At 51.1% G+C, this 18,789-nt stretch overlaps 1 protein-coding gene across 3 annotated transcripts in view; it reads right to left on the bottom strand.

Moving 5' to 3' along the window:
• Window positions 1–997: 997 nt before the first annotated feature.
• Window positions 998–18,789, bottom strand: part of SLIT3 (slit guidance ligand 3) — a 605,319-nt gene continuing 587,527 nt past the window's right edge. For 2 of the 3 annotated variants that reach the window (XM_045901662.3, XM_045901670.3), the window contains 5 exons: window positions 18,301–18,431; window positions 9,958–10,112; window positions 8,274–8,559; window positions 7,334–7,539; window positions 998–5,775 (listed from right to left, as the gene is read on the bottom strand). In XM_045901662.3, coding sequence (XP_045757618.1) covers window positions 5,540–5,775; window positions 7,334–7,539; window positions 8,274–8,559; window positions 9,958–10,112; window positions 18,301–18,431 — 1,014 coding nt within the window. In that variant the 3' untranslated portion in view covers window positions 998–5,539. Of the gene's footprint in view, window positions 5,776–7,333; window positions 7,540–8,273; window positions 8,560–9,957; window positions 10,113–18,300; window positions 18,432–18,789 lie in introns of those variants that run through there. The other variant, XM_064596588.1, reaches the window with a different exon arrangement.

The raw sequence follows: 18,789 nt of genomic DNA, 5'->3' as shown, positions 1-18,789 counted from the left end.
TATGTGGCCCTGTCTTGCTCAGGAAATACCAGGGGGAGAAGGAATGACAGGCTGGGCCCTTTTCCAACACTTGGTGCATCTGCTGCCCACCATTATCTTGCTCCCAGTGGTGCTCTTCATTGAGATACAGGGCTATCTGCTGGGAAGCAAAAGTGACCTTTAATCAGCTGGCGGTGGCCTCCAGACCCATGGCATTCTTCATTTAGAAAGGCCATGAACTCCCAAGGATGCCTCAGGGCTGGGAAGCTGAGGGGGGAGTTCTGCCCTCACCCTCGCCTGCAAGCCCACTCATCGTGCTCGCTTGCCCATGTCATCCCCTCTGGACTCCTAAGATGCTTGGGCTCTCTACCTCTCTCAGATGTCACCTGCGTGGGGGCAGTTATCTAGTGAGTGCTGTGGGATCAGGCTTCCTCCTTCCCATTTCTTGGTACTTCACCGCCCCCATGTCCCAGTTCTTCAGAGAAGCTCTCCTTGACTTCACCGTGGAAAGTACCCACCAGCTATTCGGTCATGTCACCTCTCCTTTTTTTTTTTTAATTGACACTCAAAAGTTAAGTTCCAAAAGAACAAAGACTTTGTCTTGATCATCTTTGTGTTGTCCTCAATGCCTAGACCAGGACCTGGCTCATAGTAAATGTTCAATAAATGCTTGGGAAGGAATGAATAAAAGATGGGGTTTAATTAACCAGGACCAATCTTCCTCCACATCTTACTAAGTGTTCTCTACCCTGAGTGGCTTCTTCCCCCATGATCCTTGGCACCCAGTCTGTGACCATACAAATCACACACCCTGCAGACCTCAAGCCTTGTGTTGGGCTTTCTCTCCCATGTCTCTCAGGAACTCTTGATCCTTTTTTCCCCCTCACTTCATGTTTCAAGAAACCAGTAGTTTTTACTGACTCCACACCAGACTTGTCCAAACCCCATGAATGAAGTAATCTTTGCCCCAGGGAGTGAAAGTCAGGAATAAAAATAAAACACACACCAGGGAGTAAGGCTGAGTTTATGGTATTCACAGGAACATCTGATAGCTCTCCTGTGACTCATTTTAATGATATCAGATAATGACAGTCTGTTGAATCAAAAAATGCACATTATTTATCCCATAATGGTGAAGTGGCACTGTAACACTTTTAAAAACCATCTTAGAAGTTTTTTCTTAGAACCTCTTGTTGAGTTAGAGAAATAGGCTTTGCCAAATGCCCAATTCTGTCTTTGCTTGTTCTGGCTAACTGGCATCTTGCACCCACTTTCCCCAAGCGTTTCCTTTAGCACAGTCTGATCCTGACTAGAACATAAGGGTAAGTGCCACCAAACCAGGCACTGCCCCAGCTTCCCAGCCATCCGAGTGCACTGTGGGGGAAGGGGGGGGGGATACTTTTCTGGCCACCTAGAAGGTATCATAGGGTCTGTCTCAACTTTCACTCTTCCTGGATGCTCACAGTGGAGTAGCAGGAAGAAAGATGTCCTGGGTAGACCCCTGGGTCTGTTCCTGCCTCTGGTGTTAATTTGTTGGATGACCTTGGTCTCTGGTTTAGACACTCCCTTTCTCTGATTCTCAGGTTTATCCCTCACCAGGGATTCTCTCAGGTTCCTTCAGCTCTGATACCTGAGGCCCTGTGAGTTTTGAGGGGCAGGTCCACTTAGGCTAGGGGCTTCTCCTCCCAGCAAAGGCGACGGGTGGCTGCTTGGCCATAGGGTTCAATCTGATGGTAGCTTTGTACCTGGTGGAAAGCGAGGTTAGCTCCATCACCCTCCTGGCTGCTCCTGGGTTCTGAAGGGTCATTCTGGGGGATTTCCCCTCTTTCTCTGGCCCTAGGAAATCTCCCTCTCTTTCCTTGCCCCTCTTTTCCTTGTCCCGTCCTTTTTCTGAAGTATCAGACTCAGGTTCTCTTCTGAAATTGAAAAGGCAAAGCCATCTTCTACATGGGCCTGTTGGCATGTCAGTCACGGCAACAACGATAGTCGTAACAGCTTACATTAAAGGTTGTTAGTTTACACTTTACAAAGAGCTTTTAAATACATCATCTCATCAGCCATTTTAGGGTCCCTTGGTTGAGTCAAAGGGGTTCTCCCTTCCCCTGAATCCTGCTCAGGGGGAACTGAGCCCAAGCCCCCTTTCACATATGCCGGTCCCCACACGCAAACATGGACCCATACTTTGAAGCATGCAAGTTACCTGACTGAACTCTTCCTGCCCTGGGAGACTTTGTTTCTAGAATTTGGCTGTTGAAATAAGAGCGTTTTAATCTGCGTTTGTTAGAGAAACTTCCTTTTGGGGAGAATTTTCTTAATCTTGCATTAGGCATTTCATAAAGTCAGGGCTTCCAAAATTGAGGGGAAGGCTCACAATCACCCTCAAGCTACATTAAGGACCTGGTCCTTTTGGCTGTGCTGGCTGATTGCAGCTGGGTTCGGAAGTGGGCACAGGGCATGGTTGGCAGAGGCAGGCCTTGGATTCTGTGGGGGAGGCCAAGGGAAAGCTGGTAGCCTGGCAAGTCTTCCCAGAGGTCCGTGACCCTGGTTGCGCAGCTCTCAAGATGGTAGGCCGAGTGGGCTTCCTGTTATGTGGAGAGTGGCTAGCTGGGAGTGTTGGCGGTAGAATAAGCCTAGGGTTTACCTGTGTGGGCGAGGTGGGCTGACGGCACGAGGGATGGGGAAGGGTATGGGACAGATCTCAGGAAGACCCCTTTCAGGAGAGAACTTCGGAGCTACCACAAAGACTTTTGGGACCTATCTGGAAATTGGCATTGTTTAGCTCCAACAAACTCAAGTGAACAACTGGGAAGCCCCCAGAGCCTTTTTGGGTGGCAGAGCGCTCTCTCCTCTTCGAAGCCTTGTCATCTTTGCCACCAGTTCTCTTCCTAAATCAGAGCTTGTCTTGCTATTATTCCCCTACTTAAAAACCCTGCAGGGTCCCTGTGTTCTAGCCTGCCATACATGGCTCTTACTGGTTGAACCCTTGCCTTCATGTCTGCCCCCCTTGATTTCTGCTCCCCAATGTGCATCCCACACTCCTGCCACCCTGGACCTCTTGAGTGTTCCCCATACTGGGTCTTTTCCCTGTTTCACTGCTTTTTAACAGGCCATTCCCTGGGAAGTTCAACTCCCTTTCTTACCCCTGCCCCGGCAGACTCCTGTTCATCCCTGAAGACCCAGGATTGGAGATTTCCTAGTCTGGACAGTGACTTCCCTTGTTTATACTGCCATGAGGGGACTCCTATAATAAAGCTGTTGTCCCATGATTGTTTTTGCCCTGGACTGTAGGATCCTCAAAGGCAGATGTTTCCTTCCCATGAGGAGTAACTTCTGGAGTTAGGCAAACTGGGCCCAAATTCTGGCTCTATAATTTATTAGGCATCTGTTTTTGTGCAAATTCCTTAACTCCTCTGTGCCTCAACTTTCTCAACTGTAAAATGGGTTACTAATGTCTTTACTACAGGGTGGTTTTGAGAATTAAATATGTATATATATGTATATACAAACATACATATATATACATATTTAATATATGTATATATCTAATATATATAAATTAGAATGGTATCTGATGTATAATGTAAGTACTAAGTGAATCTATCTGTTAATAATATTAGAAACACATCCACCATAAGTACACTAAGTACCTGGAACATAATGTATATTAGTACACACATTTTTAAGTAAACTCTTCCATTTTATTTCTCCCTCCTTTTCCCTCCTTCCTTCTCTTCATCCCGCTCTTCCTTATGTTCTTCCCTCCCTATCCCTTCTTTCCCTTCCTCCTTCCCTCATTTTCCCCTTGCCTTGTGCTCTTCCATCTTCCTTTTCTGCCTCCTTCTTGATTCTTGGAATCTTTAGCCCACTGTTGGTCCTCACAGAACCACTAGGCTCCTCTGGGGAACCTCCATGCTGGAAGGTCCTCTGAGCCCCACATTTTCCTGCCTGACACTTCCACAGGGGAGGCTCCCAGGGAAAGGAGGGATGAGTGAGAGACAAGGAGTTGGTGTGAGCAGCTGAGCCCCTGAGCCATCTGTACTTGGCTGAGGGGAGCTGAGAGACAGGGGCAAGTCTCCCTCAGGCAGGCTGCCTTTGCTCACATTCCCTGCTATGTAACTCTGTCTAGAAGCTTTCTGGATACTGGGGAACAGAACAAGACTTGAACACAAGCAGGAAAAATAGTAAAGAACATCTACTTTCTTTTCCTGGTAGGGCTTGTCCTATGAACAACCTGAATCTCTTGCGTTTCTGCTCTTTAGAAAAGGCATCTAGAGCTTTGAGTCTTACTCTTCTACTTAATCAGAGATGTGGCTTAAGGCAAGATACAGAGTTTGAGAGAAGCGTGTTTCCTTGTCTGTGAAATGGGGCCATCTGGCTTTACCCTTCTTATGGGAGCAGGGATTGCACGGAGCATGGATTACATGGATAAAATCAGGTACAGTACAGATATGCGTTGGAAAGTGTTGCAGATGAGCAAGGCGTTGTGATGACAACTTATGAGGGTGGCCTGGAGGATCAGGTGGCAGAGGCTTGTTTGTCCTATAGCAAGATCCTCCCAGAACTTTCCAGAGTTGGACTTCTACCGGGGCTATGGGCAGGCTGGGTTCCTGGCCTTCCTCATCTCTGCAGCCCTGGCTGCCTGCTCTCCTAGTACTGCATTCCAGTGTGAAATGGGCTGGAGGGAAGAGGATGGGTCAGAACTTTGAGAGAAAGTGCCGGTGGTTGGGGCCTGAGGAGATGGCCTTGACCCTTCTTCCACTGACTCACCTGGAGAGGGGCAGGGAAAGAGGAGGTGTTTTAAAATGTGGCAAAGCAGGCTCAGATGAAGCCTGTGGCAGAGTTTCGAACAGCCCTGTAGTGGCAGGCAGGGCCAGCCCGGAGGGAAAAGAGGGGTCTGCAGTAGGTTCAGACCCCGCTGGCGGCCCGGGGCAGGTGGGGGCGGCGACTGTGAGGTGGAGGCAGCGGGGCTGCGGCGGCTTTTCCTGGAAGGACGGGCTTCGGCAACCAGGGCTTGAAAGCTGGGTGCTTTTAGGGAAGAGAAAAAGAGTCATTAAAAATAAGAAGAAACAAAGAAAAATCTTTTCCTTCTCTTCCTCTTATCATTCCTTTTCCTGAGCTCGGTAAGCAGGTCTTGGTTTCTGCTGACACGATACTGTTTCATCAACATAAAAACGTCCTTCTTCCTCCTCGGACAGGCTAGCACTTCTTTATTCTTACCGTTTTGTTTTAAAACATTTTTATTAGTCTTTTTTCTTAAAATTTTTAACAGCTGTTTATAAAAACGTGACAAATACACAAGACTTGGTAAAAATAACTCACTATATGGTACATATACTCAGACGGTGTGATATATTTATATAATAAAAGATGAAAATAGTCACTTTCCATAATAAAAATAAGTTCTATTTTTTGTTTATTTTACAATATACTTAATATTCTCTTCTTCTGCTTCCTCTCCAGCTTCTACTTCTTCACCTCGAATCTCGAGGGGGTCCCACATGGCTGTCCCAGCCCCACGAAGCTGGAGTCTGAGAGGTGGGGGGCAGGCGGGCCAACGGCCTTAGGAACACTGGCGGCAGCCACACTCTAGGTGTCTTTCCACCTCTTCCACGAACGAGGAGCCGTCGGTGCACTGGAAGACGTATTTCCGCCGCTTGCTGCGGGTGGGCTGGCAGCACTGGGGCCCACAGCCCCCACGACACTCCATGATGGGCACTCTGGAGGCCGTGGCACACGAGGCGTAACCTTTCTGGCGGTGGATCACCTCTCGGACAACCTCCCCCCGGCACGGGTTCTCTGCAGAGGGCGGAAGAGGTAAGGTCAGGGCATGGGTGGTACAGATGATCAGCCAGGGTCCGTTCCTGGGCAGGCTGTTGGGAAATATTTGTGTGGTGTGAAGACCCTTTGTACTTCTTCATGCGTCCCTCCATCTGCCCGCCCACTAACCCATCCAGCTGTCCCACAAATACGGAGTGCCTTTTCTGCGCCAGCCTCGCTGCTAGATCTATAACTAAGTCCTGAGCATTGCATGGTGACAAAAGCAGGCCCCGTCCTTCCCTTCAGGGAACTCAAACAGCACACTAGATGTGGCCAAGTACTAGGCTGTGGGCTAAATCCTGTCCCCAAATCTTGATTGTGCCACCTATACTTAGAAACCAAATTAAATGTCACCATTAAAAACCCCAGGTGATCAATTACATACTGGGATTCCTGGCTTTGCTGAAAACCAGGAAGTGTCCAGTTTGGCCCAGTCCCCACTGGTATAGAGTTGAGATACTAATTCTATAATCCCCAAAGTGAATGTGTTTGTAAGGATAAACTGAGGCCGGGGCTACACAGGAACAGAACAGGGCGAAGCGCCTGATGCAGCCCAGGGGTGTGTCTCTGGGACATGCTGCTTGAGAGGAGAGCTGAATGAGGAATTAATGAACCCTGATAGCTGCTTGAATCTTCCACTCCCCGCCGTACTGTCCCTGTGACATTGGGAAGAAGGCTAGAGCAAGGCCCTGAGGAGAATGACGAGCTTAGATCCCCAGCCCTGCAGCCTGAAGGAAGACATCGGCCATCCTTGAGCCGGTTTCCTTGTCTGGAAAATGGTGACCCATTTCCCTGTTCTTCCTACTGCTTCACAGGTTACGAGCCTCAGAGAAGACTGAATGAGAAAGGGCTGAATGCATTTTAATGAATTATGGTAAGCATGATGTAATTTCTTTAGATTATGAGATTGTACACACAGGCACTCACTATCTTGTAACAATGTGGGACAGGGGACGAGAGCTGATGTGGCAACGTGGTCACTGGGCAGTCTGGTGAAGGGAATGTGAGCGCTCTTTATCTTCTGACAAGTTTTCTGTTAAATCTCAAATTATTTCAAAATATATTACTTAATAAAAATTTTTAAAACCTGGTCCGTTTGGGTTGAGAACAGTATTTCAATGACGTATAAATGTGAAAGTCCTTTAGAGACCAACAGGGTGGTCTGCCTTGGAATCTGGGCGGAGGGAGGAAGACTTCTCCGTTTCCATGCAGGGTAAAAAACCCTCCAAAGGGAGGTAGATTTGAATTTTGATATAGTTCATTTTGAAATAGGCTCAAATACAGGAAAATAAAAACTGAACACACTACACGGGCCAAGGGCATGGAGGGGAGAAAGGGGGAGGAAGGAGGGCCTTGCTGCGCTGTGGTACGGGGCTAATTAGTTACATAGAGTGCACAACTGCTTCAGAGAGGGAGGGTGTTGCCCCCATTTTCAAGGTGAAGGGACTGAAGCTTAGAAAGCGACGCCACAAGATCCTGCAGCCCACCTCTGCCCCCGTGGCCTCTCCGGCCCCTCCCCTGCGCACAGTGGACCCACCTTGCTCGCAGTGCTCCCCACTGAAGCCAGGCTGGCACAGGCAGTAGGGCTCCCCTCGATCTGAGGAATGGCACTGCCCCTGGTGACACTTGAAGGCAGAGCAGGCGCTGGAGTCATTCTTGCGGTCACACGTGGCCCCGCCGTAGCCTTCTGCACACTTGCACACATACGAGGTCCCGGTTGCTACACATTTCCCATGGTTGCAGCTGTTGGCAGAGGACAGGATGAGAAGGGGAGGGCAGAGAGCGGGCTGCGGAGGCTTTCTCTGTCCACCGCAGCCGGGGCCCAGGCTCAGAGCGGGGCGCCCAGAGCTGTGGAGCCTTAGGTCTTCTCCATCCCACGGTCCGCCCCCGGCTAGCCCAGGGGCCCGGCATCAGCGTCCGACCTGCTGGAGGCTCGGATCCCCCAAAGTCAGCTGCCAGCTGGGGCCACGAGGCTGGCTGGCTGGCCGGCCATTTTACAGGCATTAGAAGTCACCTATCCAAGTGGCAGGTCCCTGCTCCGAAGCAGCGAAGCAGTCTCTAAACGTTTTAATTGCTCTGACACCTGAATTAACAATGTCACGGTCACCGCCACCACCCGCGGCAGTGCCAGGCACTGGGCTGAGTGCTTTACACCGGACATCATTCTTAACCTTCTACAGTCCCCCTCTCCTCTGCTGCTTCGATGCTGCAGATAGTCTTAGGCACATCTCCAAGACGGAGAAACGGATGCTGAAGTTCACCGTCCTTCTGCTTGACGGAGACAGGTACTCTCAGCTAGGTGCTCCCACACCGTGTCTCTAAGGGGGAGCGGCTCCTGCCCGCTTGAGCAGTCACAGTAATCTGGGTATGGTCTGACTGCACTCCCTCCGGCTTTCCCCAGGGCCGCTTCTCGGGTGGGGACGGGCTAGAGGCAGGGACTGAGTCCGTGCGGGGAGCCTGGCTCGCAGGACACTGACCTGTGGCCCAGACAGGGGTCCCGGGCCTCCTGGTCGCACAGTGGGCCCGTCCAGCCTGGGTGGCACTCACACACCACGCTGTCCTTCTCCACGGAGTGGCACAGGCCGTGCTTGCACACGGTGCAGGACTTGCAGCCCGGTGACACTCCCAGGGACTGTGGCGGGAGGGCCTTGAAGTCTTGCAGCTCGTTGTTGATGCGCACCTCGTGGATGCAGCCGTGGAAGCCACCCAGGGGCCGGTCCGTGCCCTGGCGCAGGGCCAAGAGGCCCGTGGAGGTGGGGATGCCTGGGGGAGGGGTGCCAGGACAGCCGCCTGAAGACCCTCCCCTACCCACCAGCCCAGGCCTCTCCTCAGAGCGCCAAGGAGGTCTCCATGTGCTCACAGTTAAGCGCTCCCAGCTCTGGGCCTCTGCTGTTCAGGCAGAGGGAAGGGACCAAGGTCCCAGGTTTTGGTCCCACACAAGGGCTCCTATCCTTTGCCTTGCACTCTCTTTAAAAAAATGTGAATTTGTTGCCAACATTTTAAATATAGAAAACTTCCCACAGAAACCCTTATTTCAAGCTTCTCTAGAAAACAAGAGAAGATTTGGCTAGCCCCAGGGCCACAGTGGCTGGACAGAGGAGGACCACTCCCTCCAGGCGGGGAACAGAGGGTGTATCCCATTCCTCTGCTGTCCCCACCAGGCCTCCCCTGCCCCTTGTCACAGCCCTGGAGAGCACAGGGTGGGAGAGCGAGAGTTTGGGAGAGAACGGGTGTGGGGGAGCAGCCTTGATGTGTGGAACTTTGGGGATCTTCAGTGGGGGGAGAAACTGTGTCCCTTCTGGGACTTTTTTTTTTTTAAAGATTTTATTTGAGAGAGAGCAAGCACATGAGAGGGGGGAGGGTCAGAGGGAGAAGCAGACTCCCCGCCGAGCAGGGAGCCCGATGTGGGACTCGATCCAGGGACTCCAGGATCATGACCTAAGCTGGAAGGCAGTAGCCTAACCAGCTGAGCCACCCAGGCGCCCCCTGGGACTGCTCTTGACTGAAGGCTTTCCCTGGGCCCTTGGCACCTGGACCAGCTGTTAACAATGCATATTCCTGGGCCTTCCAGGGGGGCATTCCTTGGCAGGGAGGTTTTGGGAATCTCTTTGTTGAACAAGCTGCTCTGGTGACTTTTTTTTCTTTTTTTGCACATAACCCTTTTAGTACAGACCCTGGGCTGCATTTCAGGCCCAGGCTCTGCCAGCCAGGTGGCTACTTCCTTTTCGGCCTGCATCTCAAACACGTACTACATGTGTCACCTGAGCCTCACAGTGTCTGACATGGTGGCAGAGCAGAGGGAATGTGACCTGAAGTCTGCAGATGGTGGGGCCTGGATTGACCTCCATCTCCTCCCTCCCCATTCCATCTTCACCTCTTCCCACCATTCCCACCATCTTCATCTCCTGAACCACTTGTACTTCCCCAGAAGGAGCCTGTCTTCTCTCCTTTCTCCTCCTCCTCCCCGCAATCTGGCTGTTTACCCTTTAGGGATCAGCTTGGTTGTCACTTCCTCCAGGAAGCCTTCCCTGATATGCTTTGGCAGTGGATACTGAGATCAGGGGAACCCCAGCCAGTAGGCCGGGGTGGGTACCCAAACACAGAGGGTGGGTGGGAGGTGGAGGTGGAGGAGGTGGAGATGGGAGGGGAGAAGGGCCTTACCTCCGAGGTAGAGGGGACTGTTGATGCCTACTGCCGGCTGCTTCTGGAGCTTTCCCAGGCTCTTGGGGGCTCCTTTATCCACCACCAGGTTCAGGGTCTGGTTTAGCATCACCAGCTCCACGCTGTGAAACTGCCCATCATTCACAGTCTCCACACTGGGCAGAAGAGAAGGGGCGAGAATGAGAGGGTTTGCTGGGTGCCTCCCACAGCCAGGCACTGGGCCATGAACTTGGCCAACATTACTTGCATTTTGCTTTATTTTTCATTTGGAAATAACTTCAAACTTAAATAAGTTGCAAAAGTAGAAACAGTACAGAGAGTACTTGTTACACGCATAGATTCTCCTATTAGCCCCATTTGCTTATCATTTATTTTCTGTCTGTATGTCCATCTCCATAGCCATGCATACACATATATGTATATACATACGTACATAGTTTTTCTGAATCCTTTAGAAGTTACATATCTTACCCTTATCCCCAGATGCCTCAGTGTGCATTTCCTAAGGACATGGATAATCTCCTACATAAGTACACTGCAATTTTCAACTTTGGAACATTGGTACCACACTTGTATCTAATCAGGCTGAATTTTAATTTTTCACTGGATCCAAAAATATCTTTATAGCATTTTTCCCCTTCCAGTACAAGATTCAGCCTAGGGTCAGGTTGTGCACTCGGTTATATTATTCACATTTCTTTCTAGAATTTAACAGAGTTAAGCAAATGCCTTCCTCAGACCGCCTTCTCAATTTTTACTCTACGGCATGCCACTAGGACCCTTATTAACATGTTTTTCTTCAGTTGCTCCATTTCCCCCTTAAACATCAGTAAGAATATAAGCTAGCATTGTTCTAAAGAATACTGTCCATGAAAAGAATATTTCAGGGTTATTTATATTTTTCCTAGTACATAAGGAAAAAAAAAAGGATCTCAAAGTGTCAATAGTTTGTCCCATCTAAATTCATCTCCTGCACCTTCAGCAGTATGCTTACCGTATGTGGATTACTAATACTGTACAACACTGCTTCACATGTTAATAGCATTATAGAAACAAGGAAATGGGCTCCTGGGGGGCTCAGTTGGTTAAGGTCATGATCCCAGGGTCCTGGGATCGAGTCCCAGGTTGGGCTCCTTGCTCAGCACAGAGTCTGCTTCTCCCTCTCCCCCCCACCCCACCCTCACTGGTACTGTCTGTCTCTCAAACAAATAAATAAATAATAAATAAATAAATAAATAAATGAAATTTTAAAAAAAGATGAGGAAACAGAAGCTCAGGGAGGTCAACTAATGCTCCTAAGTCCCCACAACTAATGAGTCCTAGAGCAGGATTGTACACTGAGGTACGTCTAGCTTCAAAGCCCACATGTATGCCCCTTTCCCATGTTGCCTCCCTCAGTCCCAGCAGGCCCTCAGTGAGGGCTGATGAAGCACAAGAGCCAGGCATCGTGCTGAATGGCTCTCTCCTATTACTGGACCCTCATCATTGTTCTATAAAGTGGTGTCAGATACCCCATTTCACAGGTAAGACGACTGAGGCCCAGAGAGGTGAAAGGATTTGTCTGAGTTCACCCAGCTAGTATGTTCCAGAGATAGAATGCATAGGCAAAACTTTGGACTCCCAAAGTTCTGCTCTTTCCACAATTCGATCCTTGGCTGGGGCTGGGAGGGAGCAGTGAGTGCAGGTGATAGGCATTTGGAAATGTGGTACTCCTCTCTGAAAAGGGCCCTCTGAGGAGGCGGCTGAACTCTGCCTTATCCATTCAAATGTGGGTGGTGAGTACGGAGGCTCCGTGTCCACTTGAGATCTCCCTGACGAATCCCCTAGTAAACTGCCTCCAACAAGAGGATCCCGTGCCAGATCGCCTGGCAGGCAGGAGCAGCCTCAGTGACTGAAGTGAATTTCAGCAAAGAGGTGAGGAAAATACTTGGGGGAAGAGAGGCTAAATTGGGGTGGAGCAGAGAAAGCACAGTCTGTCCTAGCCCCTTGGTGGGACTGTGACCACTCAGAAACAGAACCCATCTGGTCTCAGTCTGTAAAAGGGGGAGAACAACCTGACAGAATTACCGTGACGATTGAATCAGAGGACGTACTTGAAAGTGCTTTGTAGACTCTAAACTCCTGGGAAAACGTGAGCCATTATCAGTAGTGTTAGTTGGACTATTAACAACCGTAAGAACCTACCATTGCCTGCAAACCTAGTGACTCCTGCTCTGGGAGAAAGTGGTGGTGGAGGGGGACATGCAGGAGCTCAGGACCCTCCCAAACCCATCATGAACTTTCTCTTCTCTCCCACCCATCCATCCTCCATCCATCCTCTACCCTTCCAATCCTCCATTTCCCATCCATCCATCCACCCACCCACCCACCCACTGAATGTCTGCTAGGAACCGCATTGTCCTAGGTGCTAGGGATCGGTGGCAAACAGGACACTCAGGAAGCTCACATTTCCTTAGCCTTTCCTCTAAACCAAACGACCAACATATCAGTGTAAGGTCAGGTCAAGAAATAGGGCAACGGGGGGTGGAGTGGTAGCTAAGAGTCCATTGGAGGATCTCATTTGTGATGGGGAGCCAAGAAGTCATACGAAGGTAGAGCTGTTCTATTTCAGTAGCTTCTGACTACTCTGAGTAGTGAGCTGAGGATAAGGCGGAGACCTGTGTTCCCACAGACGAGTCGATGGTGGGTGGGGGAATGAGGGCTGGGGTGCAGAGACTACAAGCTTCTGACTTGGAATCCTAGCACAGTTTTTAAACATACATGCAAGAACATGCAGCTGTATCCCCAAACCATTTGGTAAACTGATGCTGTCCTGAATGAGCTCCCCATCCCCTGAGCCGTGTAACTAACGCTGGGTAGCCACCTGTCAGGGAGTCGTAGAGAGGCTGGGACTCTGGGTGGGTGGTCTTGGCATTCCCTTCCAATAATAAAATTCAGGGAGTCTGAGGCAGCTGCTTTTCCATTATAAACACACACAGACATAGCAAACACACACCACTAACCCCTTCCTGGCCACGGGCTCCAAGGCCATTGCTGCTTTCCTTCCTGTGCTCCCTGTGCTCGCCCAGGCCCTGGTACACCTCCACTGAGGGCCCCAGCCTGGAGACAGTGGTTTGGTAGGAGCTGCGGGAGCAGAGTGGATGTGAGCCACCCCCCTGCCCCCAATTAAGTGCTAGGCTCCCCAGTGCCCCAGCCACTTGGGTCTGTGGAGGGTCTCCTCTGATTCCCACAACGGAGAGTCCTAGGCAGGCCCCTTCCTCCAGCTATACTCTTCTGCTAGTTCATGCTCGGGAGTGGAGAGGTCTGGTCTCACATGGGTCTTCCAACTGAGGGATCCTGGGCAAGTCCCATCACTCCGTAAACCCGAGTTTCTACTTATACACTACAGCGATGGTGCGGATGTCGACCTTGCCATGTTCTGATGGACAACACATGGTCCCTGATACCTAGCAAGCGCTCGAAGGTGGAATGATGATCTCCTCTACCCTGACCCTGGGCTTGCAGGAGCTGGGTGTGGCAGGAGGGACAGAGTCGGGGGGCAGGTTCATGGACCCTGGAAGAACTCTTCTACTGACTCGCAACCTTCCAGCTGCCCAGGGCTTTGGGTTTCTGTCTGCTTCCACTGGCTCATAACCATCTCTGAGGAAGGCACTCATGAGCCCCATTTTACAGAGAGGAAATCTAAATAACTTGACCAAGGACACATTGCTAGGAAGTGGTGGGATTGAGGTTCAAAGTCAGGACTGGTTCCAAATCCAAACTTCCCATAACCTGTGCCAGTAGGTGCTCATGGGTTAATAGGGTCCTGGAAGTGATGCCTAAAGCCAGTGGTTTTCAGACTGTAGGTCCCTGGAGGTTTGGGGTAGGTGGTGCTGCAGTCCCTGGTTTTTCACCATTATCTCACAAATCAGGATGGCTCCGTTTCTTACTTTTTTCTCCCTTTTCCTACTGTGGTTCCAAGCCCCATAATTAGTCTCCTGGAGAGGCACGTAGGGATTACAGGGGAGAAAACTGGGCTCTGAGAGCCTTCCTTCCTTCCCTCCTTCCTTTTTTTTTTTTTTTTTTTTAAAGTAGGCTCCTTGCCCAGGTGGAGCCCAACACAGGGCTTGAACTCACAACCCTGAGATCAAGACCTGAGCTGAGACCAAGAGTCAGACACTTAACCGACTGGGCCACCCAGATGCCCCTCTCTTCTTCTTCTTCTTTTTTTTTTTTAAAGATTTTATTTATTTATTTGACAGAGAGAGAGACAGCGAGAGAGGGAACACAAGCAGGGGGAGTGGGAGAGGGAGAAGCAAGCTTCCCCCCGAGCAGGGAGCCCTATGCGGGGCTCGATGCGGGGCTCGATGCGGGGCTCGATGCGGGGCTCGATCCCAGGACCCTGGGATCATGACCCGAGCCGAAGGCAGGCGCTTAACGACTGAGCCACCCAGGCGCCCCCTCTCTTCTGCTTTTAATATCGAGTGCTTTACAGGGCTCGGCACTGTGCTACTCTGTGCTAAGCACTTGACCTGCATTCTCTCATTTAACCCTAACAACCCCCACACGGGAGGTACAATTTTTTCTCCATTTTAGAGATAAGAGGCCTAAGGCTCAGAGACTTAAGGTGTCCAGCTCACAGTCTTAAAGTGGAAGTGGTGCAGGCAAGACTGAAACCCAAGCTCCGAAGCCACAGGACTCTCCTCCACTGTGGGATGAACCGTCATTCCTCCAGGTACTGGGCATGTTCACCTGGATGCCGAGTTGTGGCCACTAGGTGGCGACAGAGCCTCACAGGACCAAATAGTCCCTCGGATTTCAGTTAAGCAGTAGCCTGAGACCTCAAGACCACACTGCAGGGACACCCGCCCCCTGCCCCGCCCCCGCCCCGCCCCCAACTCCTGGACCCTGGCTGCCTGGTCCCACTCTCTCTCGCCCTGCCTGGCCTTCATGCCTCAGCATGGTGGGAAAGTGGGTTCTGGTGGGAGCCTGACCTGGGTTTGAATCTCAGCTCTGCCACTTTACTGGCTTGTGTGCTTTGGGGCCAAAGACTTCATCTGAGCATCATGTTTCTCATCCCTAAAATAGGAGTGATGACGCTTGCCTGGGGCTTGTGGTGAGGGGCAAGTGAGACAAAGACCTTGGCAGTGGATGGGATTGTGGTAATTTAGACTCGGGGAGCATGCACTGTGGGCTAGGTAGAGCTCTCTTGTGGCCCACATTTCAACACTGAGCTATTTCACATAGAAACCCCGAGTTTCTAGCTTCTCTTGATGATCTACATTCTCACATGGCAGGATCTGCTGGAGCTGAGGTCAACGGTCCCTTCGGACAAAGCCTATGCTCTCCAGGCTACCACCGTCCACTTGCCCCAAGTCTGTTACCTCGCTTGGCCCCTAGGCCTCGCCGTAGGAAATAATGCCTGAAGTCCCTCTGACAAGTCTTGGAACTCAGGAATAGTGCAGCCTGTTCCCACGCTGGTAGAGGCTCAGACAGGCTTTTCTGGGTGTTTGCCTTAGGGCCTGGAGTCGGACCTTGAAGCACCAGCACCCCCACCTGTGAATGCAGCTGGGCAGACGAAAAATATCAGGCACCCCATAAAGGTGGTTCAGTGTCCAGCTGCCACAGGCCTGTAAATCCCTGCTGGGAGTGCCGACTGCTCATTCTCACTCAGCGGGCTGTCCGGGGCCCTCAGTGGGCAGAACTTTGCAAGCTGCCAGCTCCCCTGAGTAAATCAGCTTTGCTTTGACACCCTGGCCCTGAGGCTGAGGAGGCCTTTCTAGATGGCCCAAGGTCACCACAGCGACTCTGTGCCCTCCATTAACCCCAGCCCCCCCCAGCATGGCTTCTGTGCATACTGATGGGGTCTCCCCCGCCCAGGGCCTTCTCACTTCTCCACCTGTGGAAGTGCTTGTCAGCCCTGGCCCCAGCCTCAGCTCAAATGTTACCTCTTCTTCCAGGGAGCCTTTCCTGATCCTCAGAGCAGAAATGTCTGCTCCTTCGATGTCCCATAGCATGTACCAGTGTCTTCTGGGAGACCTATTTTATTCTGCCTGTGTGACTACTGCCTTCTTCCCTGGACTGTGTTTTGTCTAACTCTGTGTCCCCCATCCCTCGCCCAGGACCCGGCCCACACAAGGCACCTGGGAGATGTTTACTGAGTGAGTGGAAGAGTGCACTGCTGGGGCACATTGGGTGCCGCCGCCGAGAAGTCTAGAAACAAACCCATTTTAAATGCAGGATTTCTGGAGCCTCGGGCCCTTTAGTCTGTGGGCTGCAGGACACTAAGGGTCTGTCGCTAGGCTTGGCATGCGGACCTAGGCATGGGCATCCTTCACTGGGTTTGTCCCATGGGTAAGAGAAAGAGCCTGGGGTCTCCCCAGGGCTCCGCGCTGACCCTCAGCCCCCTGGCTCCCTGACAAGGGCTGGAGGAGAGAGCAATTCCCTAGGTTCCCATCTCATTCTCACATCCCAAGGCAGGCGTCAGCAAAGGGTTCCAGCATTCTCACTGACAACATCACCCCTTTACCGAACCACCCCCCAATAGCTAACGTCAGTGCGGGCTCCCAGCTCCCAGCTCTGGACAGAGCCCAGCCTCTCTTGAAGCCTGGCTGTCACCTTCTGTCTGTGACATGCCCACATCAAGGCTCATTTTGCCAAGCACTTTCTCACCCCCCAGCCCTCAGCAACACCCCCTGAAATGCATCCTGCGATTATGCACAGTGCACAGGGGAGGAAAGTGATGTTTCCAGAGTGCGTGAAAGAGCTCCCTACTGGGACACCAACAGTCCTGCCACCGAGAAGACTGTTTGGAAACAAACCCATTTTAAATACAGGATTTCAGGTGTGTCTGACACCACAGGCCCATGACCATGACCAGTGCTCCAGAAACATAGATGCTGGGAGGCCCTGACTCCAGGGAACTCTGAGGCTCCTGAGGTGAGCTCCTTCTCCTGGTGTCCATTGTACCCAACTGTCCTAACCTGGCCGGTTCCCTCCACCCACCGTCTGCTGTGCACCTCTGTTCTGGTCCACCCCTTTGTATTGTCCCTTAGGCTTGTCATTGCTCTTCTCCCAGCCCGCTTGCCCACCTGTTCTCCCTGCTCATGTAACTCCACCCTTTCTTCAAAACCCATCACAAATGGCCTTCTCAGGCTTGGGCATTCTGTGTAAGCTGGCACTTCTCAGACTTGGGCATCGAATCACCTGGAGGCTCCTTAAAACAGATGGCTGGGCCCTACCCCAGAGCTTCTGTCGGTACGCCTGGGGTGAGGTCTGAAGACGTGCATGTCTGACAAGTTCCTGACTGGGGCTGTTGCTCTGGGACCCCACTTTGAGAACCACTGGTTTAAACCGATGGTTTTCAGCTGGGCTGTTGGAGTTGTTTTGGGGGCCTTCATGAGAGTAAGTGTGAGGGAAGAAACCTTGCTCCCTCTCAGACCTGTGGGACAGTTTTGCTTCCGTGTATTTAGTATTTTGATTTCAATATAAAGTTGTGATTGACTAAATGACTTAGTTCCTGGGAAAAAAAGTCTGAAAACTGCTACCCTTCACCAATCCCAGTCAAATGTGCTTCTGCTTCCGGAGGGGACGGCTGGCCTCTGGATGTGGGTCTCTCTCGTGGACGTGCTTCCCCCCCAAGAAATGGCTTTCCTGCCACAGGCAGGTTTATGTGATTTGAGGTGTAACACAAATATTTCTCATTTTACTGGTGGTTTTTATAATTATTACAAAAATATAACTAACAGTTTAGTATTTATTTTACTGAGGGGTAGAAGAAAAAATCTAGCATATCTGTGATTTCACCGATGATCTTACTTAAGATGAAGCTAAATGTAAAGAGTGCGCAGATTTAAAAGCTGATGTAAGGTAGCCTGCTATGTAACAGTATGGCTGACATACCGTGTTTTTACAGTTTTACGTAAAAATCAGGGTGACTGTTGGAAAGACTGAAGTTTAGGGGAAAACCATCCTTCAGGACAGTTTGAAAGTCACTTAAGGAATAGTCCTGCTCCCTAGGGCTCTGAGATTTCTTCCCCTTGAGTTGCATGCTAGTCTCCCCCTGTTTTCTTTCTTAAACTAATAAAAGATCAGGATGACATTTTGAAAAGAGCACCTCATTAAGCGGCCTCATCCCCACTGGCGCACGCGCTCCCGCACAGTAGCCAGCTGGCCATTTATCTTATGGTAACGAGCTCCTGCCTCTTCCTCCAGCACCGCCTCTCCCCCTCCCCCTCCCCCCGCAGCTCTGAGCGAGGGACAGTGTGCGAGTGTGCAGGGGGCAGGGAGAAGAGGCTTCAGAGCGGCCCTGGGCATCCTGTCTCGGCGCGGGGGGCAGGCAGGCGGGAGGGGCTGGGTTCTTACCTGTACACCGTGGTTGGTGGGGAGCTCAGACTGTCATAGACGAGCCTCACGTGGCCCTGGTACAGCTCCAGCGCCAGGGGGTCGTTGTCCCCCTTGTAGAGAAGGATGCCGTTGTCCTTGTCCGTGGCCACCTGGAGAGAGGCAGGTGGGTTAGGGCTCCCCTGAGGCCTAGCCTCCCCAACCCCACCTCCCCACAGAGACCTCTTGTAGGCGGCATCTTCAGGATGAACCCCAGATCTGAACCCATGTCCCTGTCTAGTCTGGGAATTTCCAGGAGGGCATACACTTACACTCCAGCAAATGCTGATCGAGTAATTCAATTCAGTAAATATTTACTGAGGACCCACTATGTGCCACTTTGTTTATGTACATAAATATTAGATTATTACATATAACATGTATATTATTTTATTGTGTGTGGGGGTGGGGTGGGGTCAGGAGCCTTGAGTTCCAATCGCCTCTCCCACTAGCATACAATGTGATCCCACC

Source organism: Mirounga angustirostris, unplaced genomic scaffold (assembly GCF_029215605.1).
Source record: "Mirounga angustirostris isolate CCGP_5_RB_7025 unplaced genomic scaffold, mMirAng1.0.hap1 SCAF_7, whole genome shotgun sequence".
Classification (NCBI taxonomy): domain Eukaryota; kingdom Metazoa; phylum Chordata; class Mammalia; order Carnivora; family Phocidae; genus Mirounga; species Mirounga angustirostris.
The sequence above is the reverse complement of the archived record's forward strand: the minus strand, read 5'-3'. Positions and strand labels throughout refer to the sequence as shown.